The 27,644-nt window shown below is 42.4% G+C and overlaps 1 protein-coding gene across 1 annotated transcript in view; it reads left to right on the top strand.

The window, feature by feature from the left end:
* Nucleotides 1-27,644, top strand: part of LOC126163005 (apyrase-like) — a 178,979-nt gene that overhangs the window by 91,034 nt on the left and 60,301 nt on the right. The window contains exons 2-4 of the mRNA XM_049919864.1: nucleotides 6,377-6,574; nucleotides 19,408-19,609; nucleotides 25,711-25,908. Of these exons, the coding sequence (XP_049775821.1) occupies nucleotides 6,377-6,574; nucleotides 19,408-19,609; nucleotides 25,711-25,908 (598 nt within the window). The remainder of the gene's footprint in view (nucleotides 1-6,376; nucleotides 6,575-19,407; nucleotides 19,610-25,710; nucleotides 25,909-27,644) is intronic.

Below are 27,644 nucleotides of genomic sequence, written 5' to 3' on the forward strand. Positions count from 1 at the left end.
ATCTCTCCGCCTATTGTGTTATAACTTTTAAATTGTATGATATTTTAGAAGATTTTGGCATATGTGTCTAAGAGAATGGTCTGCACATTTAAATAATATATATTAGATTTCAGAAAAACCATAAAAAAGCTTAAAGTGGTACGATTTATGAAATACGATTTATGAAACTTTAATGCCTCGGGAAAGCAAATATAGGGAACAGTCGCTTTCAGAAAATGACCATTTCTCTCTGACCATTGTTTAGGAACGAGCTTTCGGAGTCAAAAGTTATTGAAACAACTGCTGTTCTTCAACGACAATTGGAAATATTTAATCAGATTGTTGCTTCAAGCAGACCTGCACAGATTGAGTAAATACGAGATAGTGTTGAGGATTTCCCACTTGCAGAAGTCTCACCACCACTGGCACCAAGTGCTTTGCATTTATAGCACCTAGTTATGAATTTTAATAAACAATACGATACATAACCTTCTATGTAGAACTGTACATTTAAACTATTCTGCGTGGCTTCTGGTTTACTTACATGGACACGAACGAACCTTAAATACCAAACAGAAATTGTTCATCAGGCGTTTATACAGAACGCAATTTCGTGTGTTTTACACAGATATTCCCAAACAACACAAATCTGATTTGTAGTACAGTCAGTATTTTCTAACTGTGACACGTGTGAAATTGGTGTTTACATTAGTTTGTGGTCTGTTCTCTGATATGAGAAGACACTCAAATGTAGGAACAAATTCAACTGTTGCAAATCTCAAACCCCTTACGATGATTCTCGCACAAATGTTAACGCGTTTGCTGGAAGCATGGAGGAGGTAACTATACGTACAGTGTGTCTCAAACAACACCGACAAACCTGAGCGACAGGTTCCTTATATAGAAATAAGTAAAAAAGTCTCGTTAACATGGGCCGTAACATGCATACCTTAAGAGGTATTAGCACTTGGTCACCTACGATACTAAAAAGCAGATCTCTTCTTCTGCGCCGGCCGGTGTGGCCAAGCGGTTCTAGGCGCTTCAGTCCGGAACCTCGCGACCGCTACGGTCGCAGGTTCGAATCCTGCCTCGGGCATGGATGTGTGTGATGTCCTTAGGTTAGTTAGGTTCAAGTACTTCTAAGTTTTAGGGGACTGATGACCTCAGATGTTAAGTCCCATAGTGCTCAGAGCCTCTTCTGCAAAGTACATGGTGAATCAAAAAGAGTACCACAACTTTAAAAATGTGTATTTAATGAAAGAAACATAATATAACCTTCTGTTATACATCATTACAAAGAGTATTTAAAAAGGTTTTTTTCACTCAAAAATAAGTTCAGAGATGTTCAATATGGCCCCCTCCAGACACTCCAGCAATATCAACCCGATACTCCAACTCGTTCCACACTCTCTGTAGCATATCAGGCGTAACAGTTTGGATAGCTGCTGTTATTTCTCGTTTCAAATCATCAATGGTGGCTGGGAGAGGTGGCCGAAACACCATATCCTTAACATACCCCCATAAGAAAAAATCGCAGGGGGTAAGATCAGGGATTCTTAGAGGCCAGTGATGAAGTGCTCTGTCACGGGCTGCCTGGCGGCCGATCCATCGCCTCGGGTAGTTGACGTTCAGGTAGTTTCGGACAGATAAGTGCCAATGTGGTGGCGCTCCATCCTGCTGAAATATGAATTGTTGTGCTTCTTGTTCGAGCTGAGGGAACAGCCAATTCTCTAACATCTCCAGATACTGTAGTCCAGTTACAGTAGCACCTTCGAAGAAAAAGGGCCAAAAACTTTATTGACTGAAATGGCACAGAAAATGTTCACCTTAGGCGAGTCACGTTCATACTGAGTTGTTTCCCGCGGATTCTCAGTGCCCCATATACAGACATTGTGACGGTTCACTTCTGTCGTACTCAATAACACAAAAAGCTTTCTGTTGAGCGGTCGCCATCTTAGCATCAACTGACGCTGACGCCTAGTCAACAGCGCCTCAAGCGAACAAATGTACAACTAAATGAAACTTTATAGCTCCCTTAATTCGCCGACAGATAGTGCTTAGCTCTGCCTTTTGTCGTTGCAGAGTTTTAAATTCCTAAAGTTGTGGTATTCTTTTTGAATCACCCTGTATTTGGTTTCCATACTTTGGGAGGAGGAAGTATTGACCAAAACAAGAAAAAAATTTCTAGTAGACATGGGGGCTAAAATCCATACAATAAGAACTACGAGCACTTGTTCGTGTTCGCGTGAAACATCTCTCCCATTGAACAAGTGCTCATAGCTCTTAATGTTTGGATTTTAGACCCTTGTTTACTGGACATTTTTTACTTGTTTTGTTATAAGGAATCTGTCCCTAAAGTTTTTTTCTTTTTTGGGGGGGGGGGGGAGCGGGGGACACCGTGAATATCGGGTGGTTCCAAGATAACAGCAGAATTTGTCGTAGGACTCGTTCTGGCGTGGCTGGCAGCGGGCAGGACCCACGAGAAATATGGACCGTGCAACGAAATTGCGACGTCACACAAACCGTCTTGTCCGCCGCACTTCGCGAACGCTAGGCTTCGTGCAGATCCCAAGGGCAACCGGTATATAACTGACAAGGTACTCAGTAAAGGTCTGAACTTTGTCGTTTGCTATCGACAGCTTTCGCGAATTTAAAAGCGCAGGCAAAAATTATTAAACTTACCTGAAACAGTAGCTCGCTTCCGTCGGAGACCGCTGCTGTCAATTGTAGGACCTTAATGTCACGTGCAGTGATTTATGTGCGGCGGGCTGCCTTTCTCGTGGGCCTCATGCTACCTCTCAGTTGTCGCGGGCTCTATATCTCTTAGGCTATGGCCAAATGTGGCGGTGAAAACTGTGCAACATAGTGCAGAGTCTTGCAGTGCAATTCTTAAGCGTTTTGCACACTCATAACCCTCTTGCCTGTAGTAGACGTGGCTGGTGATACGTCGCATCCCCGCTACACCATACTCTCGTCTGCTCACTCGTCAACCTCCGAGCTGAATGGTCAGAATAGCTGACTCCCAGGCGAGGGACGGGGGAGCATAGGTTCGATTCAACCCCTGGGTCAGAGGTTTTTATCTGCTCAAGGCCTGGGTGTTGTATAGTCCTCACCGCCATTTCATCAGCACCGATAAGCAAGTGAAGCGGCCCCAAAAAGGCATGCACCAGGCCGCCAAACAACCGCAGATGGGGTCCCCCGGCCAGTGATGCCACACCGTCTTTTCATTTAACTTTCACACTCAGTCTTGCTCCGTAATTTAGTTCCAGGAATTACGTAATTTGACCAAATACAGGTTCCATTCACCATAGAGAATCATACACAGAACTGTTTTGGGCTGTCTGTCTACAACTGACAAAGGGAGGGAAAAAAAATTGGAAATTTGTGGCAAGATCTTATGGGATCAAACTGCTGAGGTCACTACTTACAGACTACTTAATCTAACTTAAACTAACAACACACACACACACACACACACACAAGAGGGAGGACACCGACGGGAGTAGCTCAAATGGTTCAAATGGCTGTGAGCACTGTGGGACTGAGGTCATCAGTCCCCTAGCCTTAGAACTACATAAACCTCACTAACCTAAGGACATAACACACATCCATGTCCGAGGCAGGATTCGAACCTGCGACCGTAGCAGCAGCGGGGTTCCGGACTGAAGCGCCTAGAACTGCTCGGTCACAGCAGCCGGCAGGGGAGAAGCCGCGCGAACCGTGACAGGACGCCCTAGACCTCGCGGCTACCACGCGCGGCGAAAAGGGGACCACGACGTTCGGATCACAGATTTACATCAAACTCTGTACACTTTTAGTAGTTGGTTAGGAAAACATAATGTGGAAGTAGTGAGGCGTATTACTTAGGCGATTTTGAGAAAATCGCAAGAGAATTTTTACCTATCAGTGATGCACCGGTATGTTGCAATCCTAAGCACGAGATGGCAGCGGTCGTGCAGTTAGCGTTCAAGCTCCACACTCAACACTACTCATTTTTTGAAAGGTAATATGATCAAAAGACAAGTGTAGCTGAACGAACGTTTATTAAATTTCCAATTTTATTTGCTTGTTATTGCTAATTTTTACTATCACAAAAATAATATATTTGTAACTAGGGACAAGTAAACGACAAAAACCGTAAAACTTTCCTTAAAATGAATGCCTTTAGCGATTTACGATAATTGCTTTCCACCTGGACGCTTCGATTTGCAGACACAGATGTCAAGGACGAGGGACATGCTTGGAAAGGTCAAGTCAAACATCGACAAATAAAGGTGTAAATAACTTTATTCAGTAATACAAAGAATAACACGACGCCAGAATATGAAGATAACGTAGGATTAATTGTCGGATGTGATTTCGACTCTACAAGTTGCGTTAAGATTCTTATCATACAGACACGAAAAACGTAAATTGAAACGGCATTTGCTGCATCGAATGAATGCAGTTTTCCCGCATGCACAGGAAGTCTTCAGAGTTTCTAAGGAAAAACAAAGTTCGCTGAAGTTTTGAAAAAAATTCTATTTCTTCTCTTTCTTCCGATAATTTGAGTGCAACATGACACTTTCGTAAATATCGGTTCCGAAAATTGGCGATGTACGATTGACTGTATTTTAATAATCCCTTCACGGGAAGCAATTTCGCGTTCGTTGCTAGTCAAATATGAGCAAGTCTGAAGGCGCTTGATAAAGATTTTACTTGTCTATAGAAAAGAAGTCGGCACATATTTGTTGTTGTTGTGGTCTTCAGTCCTGAGACTGGTTTTATGCAGCTCTCCATGCTACTCTATCCTGTGCAAGCTTCTTCATCTCCCAGTACCTACTGCAACCTACATCCTTCTGAATCTGCTTAGTGTATTCATCTCTTGGTCTCCCTCTACGACTTTTACCCTCTACGCTTCCCTCCAATACTAAATTAGTGATCCCTTGATGCCTCAGAACATGTCCTACCAACCGATCCCGTCTAGTCAATTTGTGCCACAAACTCCTCCCCAATTCTATTCAATACCTCCTCATTAGTTATGTGATCTACCCATCTAATCTTCAGCATTCTTCTGTAGCACCACATTTCGAAAGCTTCTATTCTCTTCTTGTCCAAACTATTTACCGTCCATGTTTCACTTCCATACATGACTACGCTCCATACAAATACTTTCAGAAACGACTTCCTTACACTTAAATCTATACTCGATGTTAACAAATTTCTCTTCTTCAGAAACGCTTTCCTTTCCATTGCCAGTCTACATTTTATATCCTCTCTACTTTGACCATCATCAGTTATTTATCTCCCCAAATAGCAAAACTCCTTTACTACTTTAAGTGTCTCATTTCCTAATCTAATTCCCTCAGCATCACCCGACTTAATTCGACTACAGTCCATTATCCTCGTTTTGCTTTTGTTGATGTTCATCTTATATCCTCCCTTGAAGACACTATCCATTCCGTACAACTGCTCTTTTAAGTCCTTTGCTGTCTCTGACAGAATTACAATGTCATCGACGAACCTCAAAGTTTTTATTTCTTCTCCATAGATTTTAATACCTACTCCGAATTTTTCTTTTGTTTCCTTTACTGCTTGCTCAATATACAGATTGTAGAACATCGGGGAGAGGCTACAACCCTGTCTCACTCCCTTCCCAACCACTGCTTCCCTTTCATGTCCCTCGACTCTTATAATTGCCATCTGGTTTCTATACAAATTGTAAATAGCCTTTCGTTCCCTGTATTTTACCCCTGCCACCTTCAGAATTTGAAAGAGAGTATTCCAGTCAACATTGTCAAAAGCTTTCTCTAAGTCTACAAATGCTAGAAACGTAGGTTTGCCTTTCCTTAATCTTTCTTCTAAGATAAGTCGTAGGGTCAGTATTGCCTCACGTGTTCCAACGTTTCTACGGAATCCAAACTGATCAAATTAATAAAGGACCAAATAACATTGGAAAATGTCAATAAAATTTCATGCAAATACACGTGTATTTTCATCATATTACCTTCCAGATGTAATATGTACAAAATAATGTGACTAGTGTAGAGTATGGAGCTTGAACGCTAACCTCATGACCGGTGCCAGGTCGTGCTCAGGGTCGCAACGCACCGCTACGTCATTAAACCGTAAAACTTCTGTGATGGGTTTGTCAAAATCACTTACGTAGTAAGCCTTACTATTTGCACATTGTTTTCTCCCAGTGGACTATTAAACACGTACAAAGTTTTAAGTAAATCCGTGACCACAAAATCTTGGCCTTCCCTTCTGAGAATAAGCTGATCAATTGTTACCCCATTACGATGTACGTAGGAGCTGCTGCCATCGTCTTGTTTTGCTGCAGCGCTCTAAGTATGTCACTGGACTGTCGTGCTCGCCGTAGTTGTTTCCCCGCTGAGACGCTTCCCACTTCCCACAGACGCTGGGCAACCACGAGTTCGACGACAAGATCGCCGGTCTGGTGCCCTTCCTGGACAACATCAACTTCCCGATGGTGGTGGCCAACCTGGACTTATCGCAGGAGCCGCGCCTCACCGGCAAGTTCAACAAGTCCGTGGTGATCGAGAGGGGCGGCCGGCGCATCGGAATCGTCGGCTACATGCTCAGGAGCACGCCGGTGAGTGGACGCACACCATTTACTAGTAAATAACCGTGAGTGTACTCAGTCCCACTTGAATGGAAGTGGTAAAGTTGTGGTGTCACCGCCAGACACCACACTTGCTAGGTGGTAGCTTTAAATCGGCCGCGGTCCATTAGTACATGTCGGACCCGCGTGTCGCCACTGTCAGTACTTGCAGACCTAGCGCCACCACATGGCAGGTCTAGAAAGACGGACTAGCACTCGCCCCAGTTGTACGACGACTTTGCTAGCGACTACACGTACGAAGCCTTCTCTCATCTGCCGAGAGACAGTTAGAATAGCCTTCAGCTAAGTCCATGACTACGACTTAGCAAGGCGCCATTTGCCTTACAGTGATTGTAATTAACCGTATCTGGAGATAGTCTCACTTGTATCGTCAATAGAGATGTACCACAGTGATGGAATAAAGTTAAGTATCCGAGGAGCTGCACACTTTTCTTTAGTGTATTTATAACTTATCCTGTTCCAGACTTCACGCCAGTCGGTGTGTGTGTACGCGTGCCTTTCGGCTACTTCCGAGTCGCGTGGCTGTCTTGCTACGCCACAACAAAAGTAACTGCCATGATCGCTGAAATCGCTTATTCATATAGATAACCGGTTTTGGCATTTCTCTGTTGCCATCTTCGGATCTGCAAAAGATGGGAATGAAAAAGGCAGGATACAGCAAGTAACGTAACAGCACACATAATTCTATCCAAGATTTGTAATGCATCGAATAACAACGTACCTATGTTTACAACACTGCACAGTCTTCTCCTTCAGTACAATATCTGGTGCTATGCAATGTATATCCGTGTGATGTCGAGAGCTATATGTCGGCAAGTCAGATTTTAAAATAACGGCTATGCACACACACATGATGTTGCACCGATTACAAGTGCTGACATTCTTCACTACTTTACAACTAATAGATCCGAGCATAAACATTCTTAGTGATATATAACAGATCGCAGAGTCGTGGTACATTACACTAAGGCTACTATCCCATAAAATTACATACGCCTAAACTATTATCATAATATATAAACCAAGTCAGTATTCCGCAGTTATAAAAAACTCTCTGTAAAATCGTGTCCAACACTAAAAAAACATAGTTCATACATAAAAAACTTTTTATACCATTTGTAATTTTTATACATTTTATAACAATTCTTAAAAATCCTAAGCAAAAATGGTCTTAAGGATTTTTGGTAAAAATGTTTCTTAACATTATGATGATGGCGACACTGGTCGTATTCTGTTACATGATGGTATTTTTGACATTAGCCATCTAGGGTGGATATCAAGTGTGCATGTTGTTCTAGCACGGACAGTGAGCTGGTAATGCTAGATCTGGGCCTCAATTTAAGAGCGATTTCAATCTCATAAGCTATAATCGGAACGTGGAATGTCAGATCCCTTAATCGGGCAGGTAGGTTAGAAAACTTAAAAAGGGAAATGGATAGGTTAAAGTTAGATATAGTGGGAATTAGTGAAGTTCCGTGGCAGGAGGAACAAGACTTTTGCTCAGGTGAATACAGGGTTATAAATACAAAATCAAACAGGGATAACGCAGGAGTAGGTTTAATAATGAATAAAAAAAATAGGATTGCGGGTAAGCTGCTACAAACAGCATAGTGAACGCATTAATGTGGCCAAGACAGACACGAAGCCCACGCCTACTACAGTAGCACAAGTTTATATGCCAACTAGCTCTGCAGATTATGAAGAAATTGATGAAATGTATGATGAGATAAAAGAAATTATTCAGGTAGTGAAAGGAGACGAAAATTTAATAGTCGTGGGTGACTGGAATTCGACAGTAGGAAAAGGAAGAGAAGGAAACGTAGTAGGTGAATATGGATTGGGGCTAAGAAATGAAAGAGGAAGCCGTCTGGTAGAATTTTGCACAGAGCATAAATTAATCATAGCTAACACTTGGTTCGAGAATCATGAAAGAAGGTTGTATACATGGAAGAACCGTGGAGATACTAAAAGGTATCGGATAGATTATATAATGGTAAGACAGATTTAGGAACCAGGTTTTAAATTGTAAGACATTTCCAGGGGCAGATGTGGACTCTGACCACAATCTATTGGTTATGAACTATAGATTAAAACTGAAGAAACTGCAAAAAGGTGGGAATTTAAGGAGATGGGACCTGGATAAACTGAAAGAACCAGAGGTTGTACAGAGTTTCAGGAAGAGCATAAGGGAACAATTGACAGGAATGGGGGAAACAAATACAGTAGAAGAAGAATGGGTAGCTTTGAGGGATGAAATAGTGAAGGCAGCAGAGGATCTAGTAGGTAAAAAGACGAGGGCTAGTATAAGTCCTTGGATAACGGAAGAGATACTGAATTTAATTGATGAAAGAAGAAAATACAAAAATGCAGTAAATGAAGCAGGCAAAAAGGAATACAAACGTCTCAAAAATGAGATCGACAGGAAGTGCAAAATGGCTAAGCAGGGATGGCTAGAGGACAAATGTAAGGATGTAGAGGCTTATCTCACTAGGGGTAAGATAGATACCGCCTACAGAAAATTAAAGAGACTTTTGGAGAAAAGAGAACGACTTGCATGAACATCAAGAGCTCAGATTGGAACCCAGTTCTAAGCAAAGAAGGGAAAGCAGAAAGGTGGAAGGAGTATATAAAGGGTCTATAAAGGGGCGATGTTCTTGAGGACAATATTATGGAAATGGAAGAGGATGTAGATGAAGATGAAATGGGAGATATGATACTGCGTGAAGAGTTTGACGGAGCACTGAAAGACCTAAGTCGAAACAAGGCACCGGGAGTAGACAACATCCCATTAGAACTACTGACATCCTTGGGAGAGGCAGTCCTGACAAAACTCTACCATCTGGTGAGCAAGATGTATGTGACAGGCGATATTCCCTCAGACTTCAAGAAGAATATAATAATTCCAATTCCAAGGAAAGCAGGTGTTGACAGATGTGAAAATTACCGAACTATCAGTTTAATAAGTCACAGCTGCAAAATACTAACGCGAATTCTTTACAGACGAATGGAAAAACTGGTAGAAGCCGACCTCGGGGAAGATCAGTTTGGATTCCGTAGAAATGTTGGAACACGTGAGGCAATACTGACCCTACGACTTACCTTAGAAAATAGACTAAGGAAAGGCAAACCTACGTTCCTAGCATTTGTAGACTTAGAGAAAGCTTTTGACAATGTTGAATGGAATACTCTCTTCCAAATTCTGAAGGTGGCAGGGGTAAAATATAGAGAGCGAAAGGCTATTTACAATTTGTACAGAAAGCAGATGGCAGTTATGAGTCGAGGGAAATGAAAGGGAAGCAGTGGTTGGGAAGGGAGTGAGACAGGGTTGTAGCCTCTCCCCGATGCTATTCAATCTGCATGTTGAGCAAGCAGTAGAGGAAACAAAAGAAACATCGAGTATTGATTTAAGTGTCAGAAGTCGTTTCTGAAAGTATTTGTACGGTGTGTAGCCATGTATGGAAGTGAAACATGGACGATAAATAGACAAGAAGAGAATAGAAGCTTTCGAAATGTGGTGCTACAGAAGAATGCTGAAGAGTAGATGGGTAGATCACATAACTAATGAGGAGGTATTGAATAGAATTGGGGAGGAGTTTGTGGCACAAATTGACTAGACGGGATCGGTTGGTAGGACATGTTCTGAGGCATCAAGGGATCACCAATTTAGTACTGGAGGGCAGCGTGGAGGGTAAAAGTCGTAGAGGGAGATCAAGAGATTAATACAATAAGCAGATTCAGAAGGACGTAGGCTGCAGTAGGTACTGGGAGATGAAGAAGCTTGCACAGGATAGAGTAGAATGTAGAGCTGCATCAACCCAGTCTCAGGACTGAAGACCACAACAACAAGCTGTAATAATTGCACAATCGTTATATTAAATATTGGAAGAGTGTTCTGCTAAATAGTAAGTGATGAGATAACACGTTAACATCTTAATTGATAACAAAAGCACAAACATTAAATAACTCAGTTGTTGGTATATTTTTTGAATGTACAGTATTCTTGTGATTCTTCAAGTTTCCCGGCGTACTGAATATTCCATGAGGTTTCTAGATTGCAGTCGGATCATGTTGACTACTTGCCACAATATTTTCGGCTGGCAACCGTCCACCCGTCTTCAGGCGAGTGTCCGTCACAGTGGCGGAAACTCACCTGAAGATTGCTGGACGGTTCCTAGCCGAAATGTTGTGGCAAGAAGTCAACATGATGCGGCTGCAATCCCGAAACTTCACGGAATGTACAATATTCTTGATGAAATATCATAATAGTGTCTGTAGATACCTAACTGTTCCTGGTTCTATTAAAATCAATCTACATATGAACACTATTAAATGCACAAAGAGAGTTTTTAAGTGGTTGTAGGCTGTCATATTGTTTGTCATATTGTATGAAAAAATTATATATTCCATAATTGTCTATGAAGATCCTAATTGTGTTACTTTATCAAAATGTGTAATCACCACACTGTCAAGTCTTCATACCTGTGGGACACTGTAACTGTGATTCGAAGATGACATTTTCTTTCCTTGGTCAGTAAAGTTTTGGAAACATTTATCACTGTTTTCCCTGTGACGATGTGAGAGACAAATCAGTGGAGCGGTGGTGGCGGGCAGATTGGAGTCCGTTTTGTTGCAACTCAGAGGAAAAAAGCACCTCATCGCAGTTGTAATTTGCATGTCAATGGTGCAGCCAGACGGTGTTCATTTATTTATTATAACAAAAGAGATCACGTTTCCTCCACATGGCGTCAGTTACGATACATGTACTGCCGTATCTAATGCGGACTTGACCATTAGATGTTATGAGTCAGACATTGCTGTATAAGAGGAGGCAAGTAGTATTGTGTTGTCAAGGGGTGCAGCTTTCTCTGGACTTACAGACGTCTTCCCCGTGCCAGGTGCCACAGCCTAATGTGTCCGCTCAAAGAACAACCCGAGATTGCAGTTTACTTGCAAAATGTTGTCATCTCGTTACCTTACAGCCCACAGGAAATGAACGTTATGGGTAGGAAGTGCACACGTGGTTGAGGTCTTTTCTCACTTGTTATAAACTATCAGATATGCATGACTGGTCAGAGCTTGTACAGTGCAATGCTGTGTTTTTTGTTGTGGATGAGGGGCAACCTAATCTTTTCTCACAGAAAATCCTCATTCCCACGGATGCAGGCTAACAAGCAGGTTGTAGATTTCAAATTTGGTTGAAAAGATTCGACGTTCTGTCGCACTGTAGATTATTAACAAAGATCCGAGAATGCTGAAACGATTCACAAATATGAGTGTGGCTCCAAGACTTTTTAAGTAATGGAACCCAGTACTTTGTCCTGGATGGCGAGTGTCCATCAATGACAAAAGCAACGTTGTGAGTTTCACATGATAGTGTTATACGACCTCTGCTTTTGTAGAGAAAAGAAACGTAAACTACCTGGCGGATAGGGGGATCACCATTTGGGACGTCTTTGAGTGATATTAGGGGGCACCAGGATGACTTGGACGGATTTTCTGTCTGGTGCGATAAATGTTACCTTTCTTTGCAACTGGATAAATATAAGTTAATGCAGACTGACAGGAGAAACATTCATGAACTGTTCCAGAACAGTATTAATGGTATGCTACTTTACTGTCACGTGGATTAAATATGAGGGCTCAAGGTTGTGAAATGATACTATCTGCAATGAGCACGTGAGGTTAGGCGAATGCAATACTATGGTTTGTATGGAGAGTTTTGGGAAACTGCAGAGTTCTTGAACACTGATCGATTACTTGGGACCTGCTCAGCTCGAATTAAAGTAATACATTGAAGCCATTCAGAGGCGTGGTGTTTAATTGTTACCGGTGGTCTTATGAGGGATACGAAAAGACTCCTCCGAGGGAAGTACAGAGCTACGCGGTCCAGTCACATTAGTTTAACCGCTGTCAGAAGGCTGAGTAGCCACTTTTGCAGCGCGGACGTGCAGGAAGAAACACAGTGAGATTATGGACGGTACTAAGTTTCACCGCAGATGATCCATGGCTGTTATAGCCTGATGGTAGCGGTCCCCCAGATTCTCAACTGGATTTAATCCCAGGGGGGGGGTCTGTGATCAGGGGAATAAGGTAAACTCATCCTGGAGCTCTTTGAACCACGCACGTAAACTGCGAGCTGCTTGACACGTTGCATTGTCCTGCTGGTAGTTGGCATCATGCTGAGGAAAAACAAAATGCAGAGGTTGACACGATCCTAAAGTACACTACTGGCCATTAAAACTGCTGCACCAAGAAGAAATGCAGATGATAAACGGGTATTCATTGGGCAAATATGTTATACTAGAACTGACATGTGATTACATTTTCACGCAATTTGGGTGCACAGATCCTGAGACATCAGTACCCAGAACAACCACCTCTAGCCGTAATAGCGGCCTTGATACGCCTGAGTCAAACAGAGCTTGGTTGGCGTGTACAGGTACAGCTGCCCATGCAGCTTCAACACGATACCACAGTTCATCAAGAGTAGTCACTGGCGTATTGTGACGAGCCAGTTGCTCGGCCACCATTCACCAGACGTTTTCAATTTGTGAGAGATCTGGAGAATGTGCTGGCCAGGGCAGCAGTCGAACATTTTCTGTATCCAGGAGGACCCGTACAGGACCTGCAACATGCGGTCGAGCATTATCCTACTGAAATGTAGGGTTTCGCAGGGATCGAATGAAGTGTAGAGCCACAGGTCGTAACGCATCTGAAATATAACGTCCACTGTTCAAAGTGCCGTCATTGCGAACAAGAGGTGACCGAGACGTGTAACCAATGGCACCCCAGACCATCACGCCGGTTGATACGCCAGTATGGCGATGGCGAATACACGCTTCCAATGTGCGTTCACCGCGATGTCGCCAAACACGGATGCGACAATCATGATGCTGTAAACAGAACCTGGATTCATAAAAAAATGGCGTTTTGCCATTCGTGGACCTAGGTTCGTTGTTGAGTACACCATTGCAGGCGCTCCTGTCTGTGATGCAGCGTCAAGGGTAACCGCAGCCATGGTCTCCGAGCTGATAGTCCATGCTGCTGCAAACGTCGTCGAAATGTTCGTGCAGATGGTTGTTGTCTTGCAAACGTCCCCATCTGTTGACTCAGGGATCGAGACTTGGCTGCACGATCCGTTACAGCCATGCGGATAAGATGCCTGTCATCTCGACTGCTAGTGATACGAGGCCGTTGGGATCCAGCACGGCGTTGTGTATTACCCCCCTGAACCCACCGATTCCATATTCTGTTAACAGTCACTGGATCTCGACCAACGCGAGCAGCAGTGTCGCGATAGGATAAATCGCAATCGCGATAGGCTACAGTCCGACCTTTGTCAAAGACGGAAACGTGATGGTACGCATTTCTCCTCCTCACACGAGGCATCACAACAACGTTTCACCAGGCAACATCGGTCAACTGCTGTTTCTGTATGAGTAATCGGTTGGAAACTTTCCTCAGGTCAGCACGTTGTGGGTGTCGCCACCGGCGCCAACCTTGTGTGAATGCTCTGAAAAGCTAATCATTTGCATAACACAGCATCCTCTTAATGTCGGTTAAATTTCGCGTCTGTAGCACGTCATCTTCGTGATGTAGCAATTTTAATGGCCAGTAGTGTATAAATGTCAACTTGTGTTGGTCCATTCTGCCATCCAGAGTCTCGTGATCACCCAGGGAATGCCAAGAAAGCAATCCCCCAAAAGGTAACGCTCTCTCTTCCGGCCTGCATCCATCTGAAGACTGTTGCAGTGTCGTAAACGCCAAATGCCATCTAAAAGATGGGGCAAAAAACGTGATTCACTCGAAAAGGCCAGCTGTAGCTACTCAGTGGTCGTCCAGTTGACGCATTAGTGTGGAAATTCCAGATTTCGTCGCCGATGAACTCCAGGCAGCCAGGTTTCACGAACCAGGCGCCTGCTGCGGAGGCTCTTACATTGGAGGCCCCAACACAGCAAAGTCCGCTGAACGGTCATTGAGGAGACACTGCTGGTAGCCCCTTGGTTCGTCTGGGCTGCTCAACAGTTGCCTGTCTATTCGCCCGCACACATCTCCGTAGCAATCGGTCACCCCTGTCACCTTTGCCCCTTGATGAACTGCAGTTGCCTCGGTGCCGGTTTTCGACAGCGACATTCTGTCATGCGCGGATACTTTGATCACGGCGTCACGCGAACTGTTTACAAACTTAGCCGTTTCGGAAATGCTTCCACCCTTGGCCCGAAAGCCAATGATCAGCCCTTTTGGAATTCACATAAATCGCTCCGTTTCCGCATCACGACAACGACTCCACTGTCCCCCCCCCCCTCCACCAACCCCTTCCAGCTTGCTTCACATATACTCCACTGCTAGTGCTACCTCCTGCCGTCTGTGAGTGATTATTGCACGCTGACGTAGAACATATTAATGTGACTGGACCGTCTACAATTTACGACAGATTGCAAAACGATTCTGCTTCCCCCCCCCCCCCCCCCCCAAATTTCATTACGTCTAAGGACACAAGAGCAATATGGTTTCAAAATGGTTCAAATGGCTCAAGCACTGTGGGACATCTGAGTTCATCAGTTCCCTGGACTTAGAACTACTTAAACCTAACTAACTTACGGACATCACACACATCCATGCCACAGGCAGGATTCGAACCTGCGACAGTAGCAGCCGCGTGGTTCCGGACAGCAAAATGGGGACGGGGTCGTACGGGGGCTCAGAAGCAACACTTTTCGCTCGATTTGTATGAATGTGGAACAGGAAAGATAGGGTGACGTGAAACGCAACTCACGATTTTCTCTCATGACATCCTAAAACTTATGGACAATCCGGTAGATGCAAATATTTCTTGCCGGCCGCTGTGGCCGAGCGGTTCTAGGCGCTTCAGTCCGGAACCGCGCTGCTGCTACGGTCGCAGGTTCGAATCCTGTGATATCCTTACGTTAGTTAGGTTTAAGTAGTTCTAAGTCTAGGGGACTGATGACCTCATAGTGCTTAGAGCCATTTGAACCCTTTGCAATATTTCTAGATTTCTGATAAAATTTACTCTGTTCCACACCAACTTTTGTTAGTGGAATTATAATCGAATGGCGTATCATACGAAATTTGTGACTGGACTGCGACTTTCTCAGTAGTTAGGACGCAGCATCTTAGCTAGAATGAAGAGTCTTCGACTTGTGGTAGAAGTAAGTTCTGGCATGCCCTGTGTAAGTTTGTTGGTGCCCTTACTTTTCATTTCGTGTTTTAACGACCTGCTAGTGTGCCTGGCGGACACTACTCCCTGTGCACAACACTCATACAACGGAAAATACAATGTACAATACTTACATAGATACAAAATTACAAATTTTATGTGACATAGGCAAAATTAATTAAAGGAGAAGAAGAAAAAACACACAAACTAACAAACACCATAGAATAAGTCTGTCGCAACGTGGTGAATCTTCAAGTGATTAGAGAGCACAAACCAAAGTAACAGTGTGTTTAAGGTCATAATTGATGTGGATGTTCACTGATCCAACAGGTAACATCTGAAGAAGGAATCTGTAATTATGAAATCTCTAACATTATAAAGTAAAGCTATTAACGTAGCGCAGTTATTTGACAGACCTATTCCTTCAAAAGAACTTTCTGTGAGCCATGAAGGAAAGGATCGTGAGACTAAATCCATCGTACGACATAGTTAAAGATGCTACATCTTCTAAGCGTTAGTCAATTTCTACCGTCTTAATACAAACAAATAGAATAGCTAATTCTCATCGAGAGATTAACTGAGTTCTGGAATAAATTTCAAATAGTAATACCGAATATTTTGTTCAAGAATCACAAGAGAACGACGTACACTTGAAAATGATCGGGTGATACGGGAAGATTTCAGTTAGACTACATCATGGTCAGGCAGAGTTTCCGAAATCTGATACTGGACTGTAAGGCTTACCCAGGATAAGATATAGACTCAGATCACAATTTACTAGTGATGAAGAGTAGGTTGAAGTTTAAGAGATTAGTCATCCAGAATCAATATGCAAAGAAGTGGGATACGGAACTACTAAGGGATGACGAGACGCGCTTGAAATTCTCTAAGGCTGTAAATACAGCAGTGAGGAATACCTCACTCAAAAGGGCAGTCACAGAAGTTGGAGTGAAAAATATAGATACAAACAAGTTAATCATGCGCAACACAAAAAAATATTTCAGCTGATCGATGAAAGAAGGAAGTAGAAAAATTCTCAGGGAAATTCAGATGTACAGAAATACAGGTCGCCAAAGAATGAAATAAATAGGAAATGTAGGGAAGCTGAGACGAAATGGCTGCACGAAAAACGTGAAGAAATAGAAAAAGAAATGATTGACGGATAGACTGCATATAGCATATAGGAAAGTCAAAACGACCTCCGATGAAATTAAAAGCAAGAGTAGTAACATTAAGAATGCAAAGGGAATTCCACTGCTAAACGCACAGGAGAGAGCGGAAGGGTGGAAAGAGTATATTGAAGGCCTCTATGAGGGAGAAGATTTGTCTGATGTGATAGAAGAAGAAACGAGTCGATTTAGAAGAGGTAGAGGATCAAGTATTAGAATCAGAATTTAAGAGATTTTTGGAGGACTTAAAATCAAATAAGGTAGAACGGATAGATAACATTCCATCAGAATTTCTATTATCATTGGGGGTAGTGGCAATGAAACGAGTATTCACTTTGGTGCGTAGAATGTATGAGTCTGGCGATATGCCATCTGACTTTCGGAAAACATCATCCACACAATTCCGAAGACGGCAAGAGCTGACAAGTGCGAGAATTATCGCACAGTCAGCTTAACAGCTCATGCATCCAAGTCGCTGACAAGAATAATATACAGAAGAATGGAGCACAGCTTTGTATGGTAGTCAGACATGGACTGTGCGAAAATAGAAACAGAAGAGAATCGAAGCATTTGAGATGTGGTGCTACAGACGAATGCTGAAAATTAGGTGGATTGACAAGGTAAGGAACAACGAGAATCTGCGCAGAGTCGGAGAGGTAAGGAATATGTGGAAAACACTGACAAGGAGAAGGGGCAGGACGATAGGACATCTGGTAAGACATCAGGGAATGACTACATCTCATCGATATGTATGCACATATTAGATGACTAGCACTAAACCTACCCCATCGCCGCCACGCCCAACGCCGATTCTTTAAAGAATCGATCTCCCTCCTATAAAACTTTACAAATGAAGTAATGTGTTAAATATTTGGTGTTAAGCATATAATCCTTTATGGTTGAAGACGTAAAACTCTGTGTTGGTTTCGGATTATCACCCATACACTGGCTATCGATGTTCGGGAGGATGAAATAACGGGAAATAGTAACAGCAATTCCGTTACAAACGATAAGTTATATAAATTCTTTGCCACATGCATCAGTAGTAGGGTATCCCAGATTTCTGTACAAATTGTAATATCAATTATAATTACAGTCAACTTTATTTTTTTGAACTCGGAAATCTTAGGCCTAATACAGTAGTGTCGTAGGAGAAATCCCAAGAGAGTTTTTAATTTATGTATACATTTATACAACCGATATTCATAAACGTTTATATTTTGCTGAAAATTTAGATTTTTCTCTAAAATTATGTTGTGTAAAATGATAAGTTTCAGCTTCAGTGTCATATGTGGATACGGTGTGCAAATTGGGTACCCAATTTGGTTATTGATAACCAAATAATATATTAAAACGTCATGCTTGACGGTGAAGGTTTACCGCATGAAAATGAACATTTGAAACGTCCCCTTAGAACAATTTCTGAATTACTGTGCTGATAAACCTCTTACACTATTTGCTTTTCAAACAGCTGAGCAAAACTGAACGTACTCAAACATTCACTAAAGTCACACACAATATTTTTAGCGCAACGCAATCTGACTTTCAAAAATTCCTACAAAAGAATGGCCCTGACTAACATTAACCTATACCTTTCACAAATCACTTACCTCACAAAAATCTTGGTTACTCGAACTACTGCAATACAGCGAGCGCCACTACTGCCAGCTAAATAAAAGATTCAAACTACGGAAGGCACTAAGTACTGATAGGCATAGTTAGCAAATGAAAGATTTTAATAGAGAACAAACAATGTATTTACCTTAATAACCATAATATATATAGCAGTTCATGCCATCCAGTCTTACAAATTTCAAAACTCCGCCATTTCTCTCCCCACATCCACCACTGCTGGCGGCTCACCTCCAACTGCGCAACGCTACGCGCTGTTAACATCCAGCTGCCCAACACTACAATAGCCAACAACAATGCAAACCAGCCACAGACTGCACACAGCACAGCCAGTGATTTTCATACAGAGCGCTATGTGGTGTTACCAATAAAAAAACCTATACAGTCTACTTACACATTTAGTAAGGGATAAACTGTTCTCCTTTCACTAATTTGTGTGACTGTAAGAAAGAGCAAGGTTCGAAATGGTGTTTAAAGTTTATTGGAAGTTGTTAAGTGTTCTCATTATAAAACACCGGATGAATATGTTCTGCGTGATTTGCGTGCCACGAATAGTGTTGTCTCCTGATACATACACAGTTTCTCGCTTTAATACTGCACTTGGCCAGTTGTGTTAAACCTTTAACGTAAGAGTAATACCTCTTAGGAGTGGATTATGGCAAAGTTTTCAATTTTTTAATTCGGTCAATAATTACGTGAAGTAGTGAAAGTCAAATTATTGTTGCCTTGTAGCCGTTAGATAAGCAACCTCTGATGCCAGGTGACCATTTCGCCGTTTAGTATTGTAGATTACTGTCATATTATGAAGTTCTCCTCACCCACAGGACATTGCCAGCACGGAAAAGCTGATCTTTCTGGATGAAGCGGAAAGCCTGGCGGAGGAAGCCAAGCGACTGAAGGAAGACGGCGTCGATATCATCATCGGTCTGTCCCACAGTGGACTCGACGTGGATCGCCAGGTGGCCGCCAAGGTCGCAGACGTGGACATCATCGTGGGCGGACACTCCCACACGCTACTCTACACAGGTGACTGGCCGCAAGCGGCACTGCGTGCTAGCCGCCACAGCGTTCTTACAGAAATAACATTGTTTTTAAAAATGAACGATACATGTTACGCAGTTTGCATGTAACACCTTTCACAAACATATTGACATTTTTCGATTATACAATTACAAATACGAGGGTCACTCCAAAAGAAACACACTTTTTTTTAATCCATCTTTTATTCTACATGCTTGAAAGTTTTACAGTGTGTAGGTACATCCTTTAGGCACAATATTTTCATTTCGCCACATAATTTCCATCCCTCTCAACAGCCTTACGCCATCTTGGAACCAGCACCTGTATACCCGCACGGTAAAATTCTGGACCAACCTGTTGCAGCCACTGTTTGGCCGCGTGCACAAGGGAATCATCATCTTCAAACCTTGTTCCACGAAGAGAGTCAGTTTCCCAAAGAAATGATAGTCACATGGAGCCAGGTCAAGACTGTAAGGTGGGTGTTTCAGTGTTGTCCATCGGAGTTTTGTGATCGCTTCCATGGTTTTTTGACTAACATGTGGCCGTGCATTGTCGTGAAACAGCAAAACATCCTGCTTTTGCCGATGTGGTGGAACACGACTCAGTCGAGCTTGAATTTTCTTCAGTGTCGTCACTTATGCATCAGAGTTTATGGTGGTTCGACTTGGCATGATGTCCACAAGCAAGATTCCTTCGGATTCGAAGAACACCGTAGCCATAACTCTTCCAGCAGAACGTGTGGTTTTGAACTTTTTTTTTCTTGGGTCAATTTGCATGATGCCACTCCATTGATTGCCTCTTCGTCTCTGGTGAAAAATGATGGAGCCATGTTAGATTACCTGTCACAATTCTTCCAAGAAATTCTTCTCCACCATTCTCGTGCTGATCCAAAAGATCGCTGCATACCGTTTTTCTTGTTTCTTTGGGAGCCGCTGTCAACATCCTGGGAACCCACCTGGCACAAACCTTTTTTAACGCCAACACTTTCAACATTCTGCAAACACTTCCTTCCCCTATCCCAACGTATCGTGACAATTCGTTCACTGTGATGCGCCTGTCAGCAGTCACCAATTCGTTAACTCTCTGCACATTGTCTGGAGTGTGTGCGGTACGAGGCCTGCCGCTGCGAGGACAATCCTCAGTAATGCCGTGGCCGCTTTCATCACGTGACCTGCTTGCCCACTGACTAACTGTACTGCGATCGACAGCAGCATCTCCATACACCTTTTTCAACCTCTTGTGGATGTTTCCCACTGTCTCGTTTTCACAACACAGGAATTCTATGATAGCATCTGACGAACGTCAAGTGTAGCAGCCAAGCCGCGCGGGATTAGCCGAGCGGTCTGAGGCGCTGCAGTCATGGACTGTGCGGCTGATCCCGGCGGAGGTTCGGATCCTTCCTCGGGCATTGGTCTGTGTGTCTGGATAATTTAGGTTAAGTAGCGTGTAATCTTAGGGACTGATGATCTTAGCAGTTAAGTCCCATAAGATTTCACACACATTTGAACATTTTTTTGTAGCAGCCATCTTGAAGACATGCTGTGACGGCGCCACTCACTTCAACAGGTTGAACTAAGTTTGAAAACAAGCGGGAATGATGTATCTACACACTGTAAAACTTTTACACATGAAGAATGAAAACTGTATTTTTTCAAAAATAGTGTGCATTTCTTTTGGAGTGACCCTCGTACTTACACAGGGGCCTACCTATGAAGGAATATACAGTGGGGTGACAAAAGACATGGGCTACCTCCTAATATCGTGTCGGATTTCCTTTGCCCGGCCTAGCGCAGCAACTCGACGTGGTATGGACTCAACAAGTCATTGGAGGTTCCCTGCAGAAAAAGTTTAGTAGTGTTACGTCTATAGCCGTCCATAATTGTGAAATTGTTGCCGGTGAAGGATTCTGTGTACGAAATGAGCTCTCGGTTATGTCCCATAAATGTTCGATGGGATTCGTGTCAGACTATCTGAGAGGTCAGATCATCCGCTCTAATAGTCCAGAATATTCTTCTTGTGGCCTGGTGACATTGCGCATTGTCATTCATAACAGTTCTTGTTTGGCTGCAAGTAGTCGACATGTGACCGAACATTAACATTTGCAGTCAATGATCGGTTCACTTGGACCAGAGGACCCTGTCCATTCCATGTGAACACAGCCTACACAATTATGGAGTCACCAACAGCTTGCACAGAGCCTTCTTGACTACTTGGATCCATCTCTTCGTGCAGTCTGCGCCACACTCGAACGCTGTCATTAGCTCTTACCAACTGAAATCTGGAGTCACCTGACTAGGCCATGGTTTTTCAGTCGTGCAAGGTCCAACCGAAGCCCAGGAGATGCGCTGGAGATTATGTTGTGCTACATCTACATCTACATCTACATGGATACTCTGCAAATCACATTTAAATGCCTGGCAGAGGGTTCATCGAACCACCTTCACAATCCTCTATTATCCCAATCTCGCATAGTGCGCGAAAGGAATGAACACCTATATCTTTCCGTACGAGCTCTGATTTCCATTATTTTATCGTGCTGATCGTTCCTTCCTATGTAAGTTGGTGTCAACAAAATGTTTTCGCATTCGCAGGAGAAAGTTGGTGATTGGAATTTCGTGGGAAGATTCCGTCGCAACAAAAAACGCCTTTCTTTTAATGGTTTCCCGCCCAAATACTGTATTATTTTTGTGACACTCTCTCCCATATTTCGCGATAGTACAAAACGTGCTGTCTTTATTTGAACTTTTTCGATGTTCTCCGTCAGTCCTATCTGGGAAGGATCCCACAACGCGCAGCAAGCTGTATTCTAAAAGAGGACAGATAAGCGTAGCGTAAGCAGTCTCCTTAGTAGGTCTGTTACATTTTCTAAGTGTCCTACCAATAAAACGCAGTCTTTGGTTAGCCTTCCCCACAACATTTTCTATGTGTTCTTTCGAATTTAAGTTGTTCGTAATTGTAATACCGAGGTATTTAGTTGAATTTACGGCTTTTAGATTAGACTGATTTATCGTGTAACCGAAGTTTTACGAGATCCTTTTAGCACTCATTTGGATGACCTCACACTTTTCGTTATTTAGGGTCAACTGCCACTTTTCGCAACATTCAGATATTGTTTTCTAAATCGTTTTGCATTTTGTTTTGATCTACTGATGACTTCATTAGTCGATAAACGACAGCGTCATCTGCAAACAACCGAAGACGGCTGCTCAGATTATCTCCTAAATCGTTTGTACAGATAAGGAAAAGCAAAGGGCCTATAACACTACCTTGGGGAACGCCTGAAATCACTTCTGTTTTACTCGATGACTTTCCGTCAATTACTACGAACTGTGACCTCTTTGACAGGAAATCGCAAATCCAGTCAAATAACTGAGACGATATTCCATAAGCAATTTCACTACGAGCCGCTTGTGTGGACTGGGTGTTGTGTGATGTCCGTAGGTTAGTTAGGTTTAAGGATTTCTAAGTTCTAGGGGACTGATGACCGTAGATGTTAAGTCCCATAGTGCTCAGAGCCATTTGAACCATTTGAACCGCTTGTGTGGTACAGTGTCAAAAGCCTTCCGAAAATCCAGGAATACGGAATCGGTCTGAAATCCCTTGTCAATAGTACTCAGCACTTCATGTGAATAAAGAGCTAGTTGTGTTTCACAGGAACGATGTTTTCTAAACCCATGTTGACTGTGTGTCAATAGACCGTTTCCTTCGAGGTAATTCATAATGTTCGAAAACAATATATGTTCTAAAATCCTGCTGCATATCGACATTAACGATATGGGCTTGTAATTTAGTGGATTACTCCTACTACCTTTCTTGAATATTGGTGTGACCTGTGCAACTTTCCAGTCTATGGGCATATCCCTATCCTATGACTTGTCACCTCAGTATAATACAGTGTAATTCAAACAAAAAGCAGAGACAGAACCACGATAACGTATGGATGTCAAACATATATGACATATCTAACAAGTTTCATAATAATGTTTTCTAATTAATATCTGCCTATAATATTAGAACTATTGTACCAAAATTATGTACCATTCACTTACAGTTACCCTGACGAAGGCTATTTGCTTAATTAGGCCTATTGTAACAAATGAAACGATCTGACTTATCAACGTTTTTGGTGTTGTAATTACATAATTACTTTTTTACTTATTGAAAAAAATGTAAAGTCTATAGATGTTTTTTAACCATGTTTCTAGATCAGAGATTTCAAAATTTTATCCAAACTGATCTGTAGAATAATGTGCAACTGAGGGGGCAAAATAAACGATAAAATTTTTTTAAGTGTGTTTCATTTAATAAATAGTCAAGAAATTCTTTAAAATTTACATAGTGGATTGCTTATGCAGTTTTCGTAATTTATGTAGATGTTATGCGTCAAAATACCTATCGGGGACTTGTTTATTAAATCTACCTCCCAGTTTTAGGTTTTATAACGAAAAGTGCGTTGTATGTGGCGCGAAAATAGACATGCTCCGCTGCAGATCTGTTACGTCAACCTGTATTTCTCATTCACATTCACTGGCTTCGTCATCTCTCAACCAGATGATTACTTTCTAGGCAAAGCTATACTTCGGGCTAAGCTTCACATCAATCTGCCACCAGCCAAGGTTTCAACAGGCGGAGCGGTGGGGTGGAGGGAGTTGCTATCACTCTAGGTGATAATACCCTTAAGCTAATGGATAAGAATAGATATTAGGAGGCGGTACCGCACAGCTCTTATGTATCTGAAAAATGTCACATTACCGCCTTGCGCTGCTGGTATAATATTTCACTTATACAACCAGTTTCAATCGTCTGACCATCATCAGATTCCTAAAAGTATTAACAGAATCATCTTAGGCGAAATATGAAATCGTTATTGTCAGGTGATAAAACCGTGAGCAATACGCTCTCATCGTATGACAGTGATTACCAACCAGGGGGTATTTCCCCCCCGAGGGGAGAGAGAAAAACGAAACTATTCGATTCTGTTTCAGTCACGAAACTAAATTATTTACAAAAGGTCATTGCTTTTGTCACACTTTTGTAAGACTCTAACACTGATTATATAAGTTATCAATAATTACTTTTTCTCAGTTAGCACCATTAATGCGGTGGAGGTTACAGGTTCCTCACATAGTCCTCCATTACACACATATGTTGTGCTTTGTCCCGCAGATCGCTGATGATAGAAGGGAGTCATATACGTAACAAATGCTATTAATACCTCAAGAAAATGTCTTCTACAGGTTGTAGATAGTCCCTGTGGTAGTCCAGAAATTGGTTCATTACTCGCTTCGAAACAGATAAATGAATTAATTGGTGGCTCGACACAGTATTAAGTACAAAAGGGCTAGTATAGTGCTGTACACCATTTTATTTTTGTTATTATTACTGTTAGAGTGGTTAGACACAAAGCTGAAGTCATCCAGTTTCTACCATTTAAGAAGTAAGGAGTACAGCAATGAAGTGATTCACAAAAGGAAAGTATAGTGCACACATCTGTGTTTTAAATGCGGTTGCAGTGCGCAGATCAAGCGGGTGCCGCAATCGAGAGAGTAATTCAGGAGAAGCACGTTTTGTAACAAGTGTCTACCCTTACTGTAGATAGTTAGCTTTCTTCTCTGAGGTGGAGTTGAGGGTAGCACTTGCAATGCACAAAGAATTCCTTCTTCATTCATTCTAACACACACACACACACACACACACACACACACACACACACACAAACTAAACATCATTTATCTTTTACCATTTTAAAAATAAAAGTGTTCCAAGAAAAGTCTTTCATTGTACAGGTACTTAGGTGCTAAAGTTGTTGATAATGTGAGGGAGGGCGGGGATGCTAAGTAATGTCTGATTGCACTCACGGTTAATGGTCTAAGAAAGGTTGGGAACCACTATCGTATCGTAATATAAATTATCGTAATAAAATACACTACGAAGTGTACACATTCATGTTAAAACTGTAATCACGATGCTGTGAATACTTTTGTGAACATGATGATGATCATACAACCGAAATATCTTGTGTAAATAAACTACTTTATCACCAAGGCGGTAATATGATATTTTTCTAATGGATAAACTTCATGAAAAGGATACTTGTATGACGTCAGGGACTCCTCCGGACAATGACACCGCCGAGGACGTGTACCCGGTGATGGTGACTCAGGAGAGCGGCCACAAGGTGGCCATCGTGCAGGCTATGGCCTACACCAAGTATCTGGGAAACCTGGTGGCCACGTTCGACAGCAACGGCGAGCTGCTCAACGCGACCGGGAACCCTGTGCTGCTGGACGAAGCCGTCGAGGAAGGTGAGTAGAGGCGCAGCTTCAGCCGGAGGCCACATTTCGTCACGCGTGTGGGTTGCCGCTCTGCCGCCTGCTTCACTGGGCAGTTCGAACAGGGCAATGCAAAGCGGAACGCCACATGAGGCGCTATAGATTGCCGCACTCGATAAGTTCTAACCAGCCACACAGACAATGTGTCGATAAGAAACGACGAGTTTGGATCTTATTTATTTATTTATCATTAGCTGCAGTGCCCGACAGTTGGTGCTGGTGGTGGTAAGTTATTATGGGATCAAACTGCCGAGGTCATCACACACACACACACACACACACACACACACGAGGGAGGACTCGAACCTCCGACGGGGAGAGCCGCGTGAACCGTGGCAAGGCGCCCTAGACCACATAGCTACCCCGCGTGGCGCCCGACACTTGCTACGCAAAGTGATTGACCCTGTGCCTTATTGATATTCACCGCGAATACAAGCCCCAAGGGAAACTGGAATCGAACTAAATCAAAGGGCATTTCTGAATCAGTAGGTGTTAACAGTACGCGACGAATGAATACGTCTTTACTGTATGTAAAGATGATTATTTGGGCCATTTGTTATTACGTTTGCGATAAGCATCTCATTTGTTTTTTGGAGCATTCGTCTTCAATTTTTTCAGCTCAGTGTTCACTGTTTCAAATGGGTCTGTGTTTGAGCAAGACCCGAACTGTTCGAACAGTTAACGCCACAGTTCGAGAAATCTCAGGTTCTGCTCGATATTTTGATCGGCCCGCTATCTAGTGACGTTTTTTGGAACTATATCCTAATAATAAATAAATAATAAAAATAACTGTGAAACAAGATGTAAAAATATTTTCTAGTCTATATATCATATGTAAAAACGACACCTAATCAATAAATAAGATTTTCCAATCATGTTTCTGTCAAATTCGCGAACTCTTTGCTCGTCCCACGATCTAGTGACATCTGATGCTACTACATCCAGGACGGGTATTGTCGCTGTAATTTATTCTCGCGACAGGAATTACAGGCCGTTTGCTACGATATATTTCGTTTGTTAGGCATTTAATTTCTATTAATTTTGTTTATTGTTTCATCTCAATGTAGAAATTTGAAGTAAATCTACCAAGAACTTTTAAAGATTTTCCGGAACAACCTTTCCCTTATTATATTTCGAAAAATAGAGCGAAATCTTATGTAGACAGTGACCTTCCTCTTCTCTTGAAAATAAATTGTGTAAAATTTCATCAAGATCGGAATAAAACTGTAGATTTGTAGAAACTACAAACACACACACACACACACACACACACACACACACACACACATCCCGTCGGAGGTTCGAGTCCTCCCTCGGGCACGGCTGTGCGTGTTGTTCTTGATTTAAGTTAGTTTAAGTAGTTTGTAAGTCTAGCGACCGATGACCTAAGGAGTTTAGTCCCTTAGAAATTCACACACATTTGAACACACACACACATTTCTTCATATGTATAGATGTTCCATTACATTGTAATATTACACGTCTGGCAGTTAACTTAAAATATTATCTGTAGAATCTTATGGATTCATGTTTCTAAATGGCTAAAGCTGTCACCTGGGCAGTAGGTCCTTAGCTTCCAGTCGCAGGTTGCCTCTCTAATGGCTTCCAGAGGCAATAAAAACTTCATTTTCAGTATTTCACATGATTATAGATTGAATTTAAAAAAATTTAAGATGATACCATAACCGACTCATTAAGAGGTTAAATCT

The sequence above is a fragment of the Schistocerca cancellata genome, chromosome 2 (genome assembly GCF_023864275.1).
Source record: "Schistocerca cancellata isolate TAMUIC-IGC-003103 chromosome 2, iqSchCanc2.1, whole genome shotgun sequence".
NCBI lineage: Eukaryota > Metazoa > Arthropoda > Insecta > Orthoptera > Acrididae > Schistocerca > Schistocerca cancellata.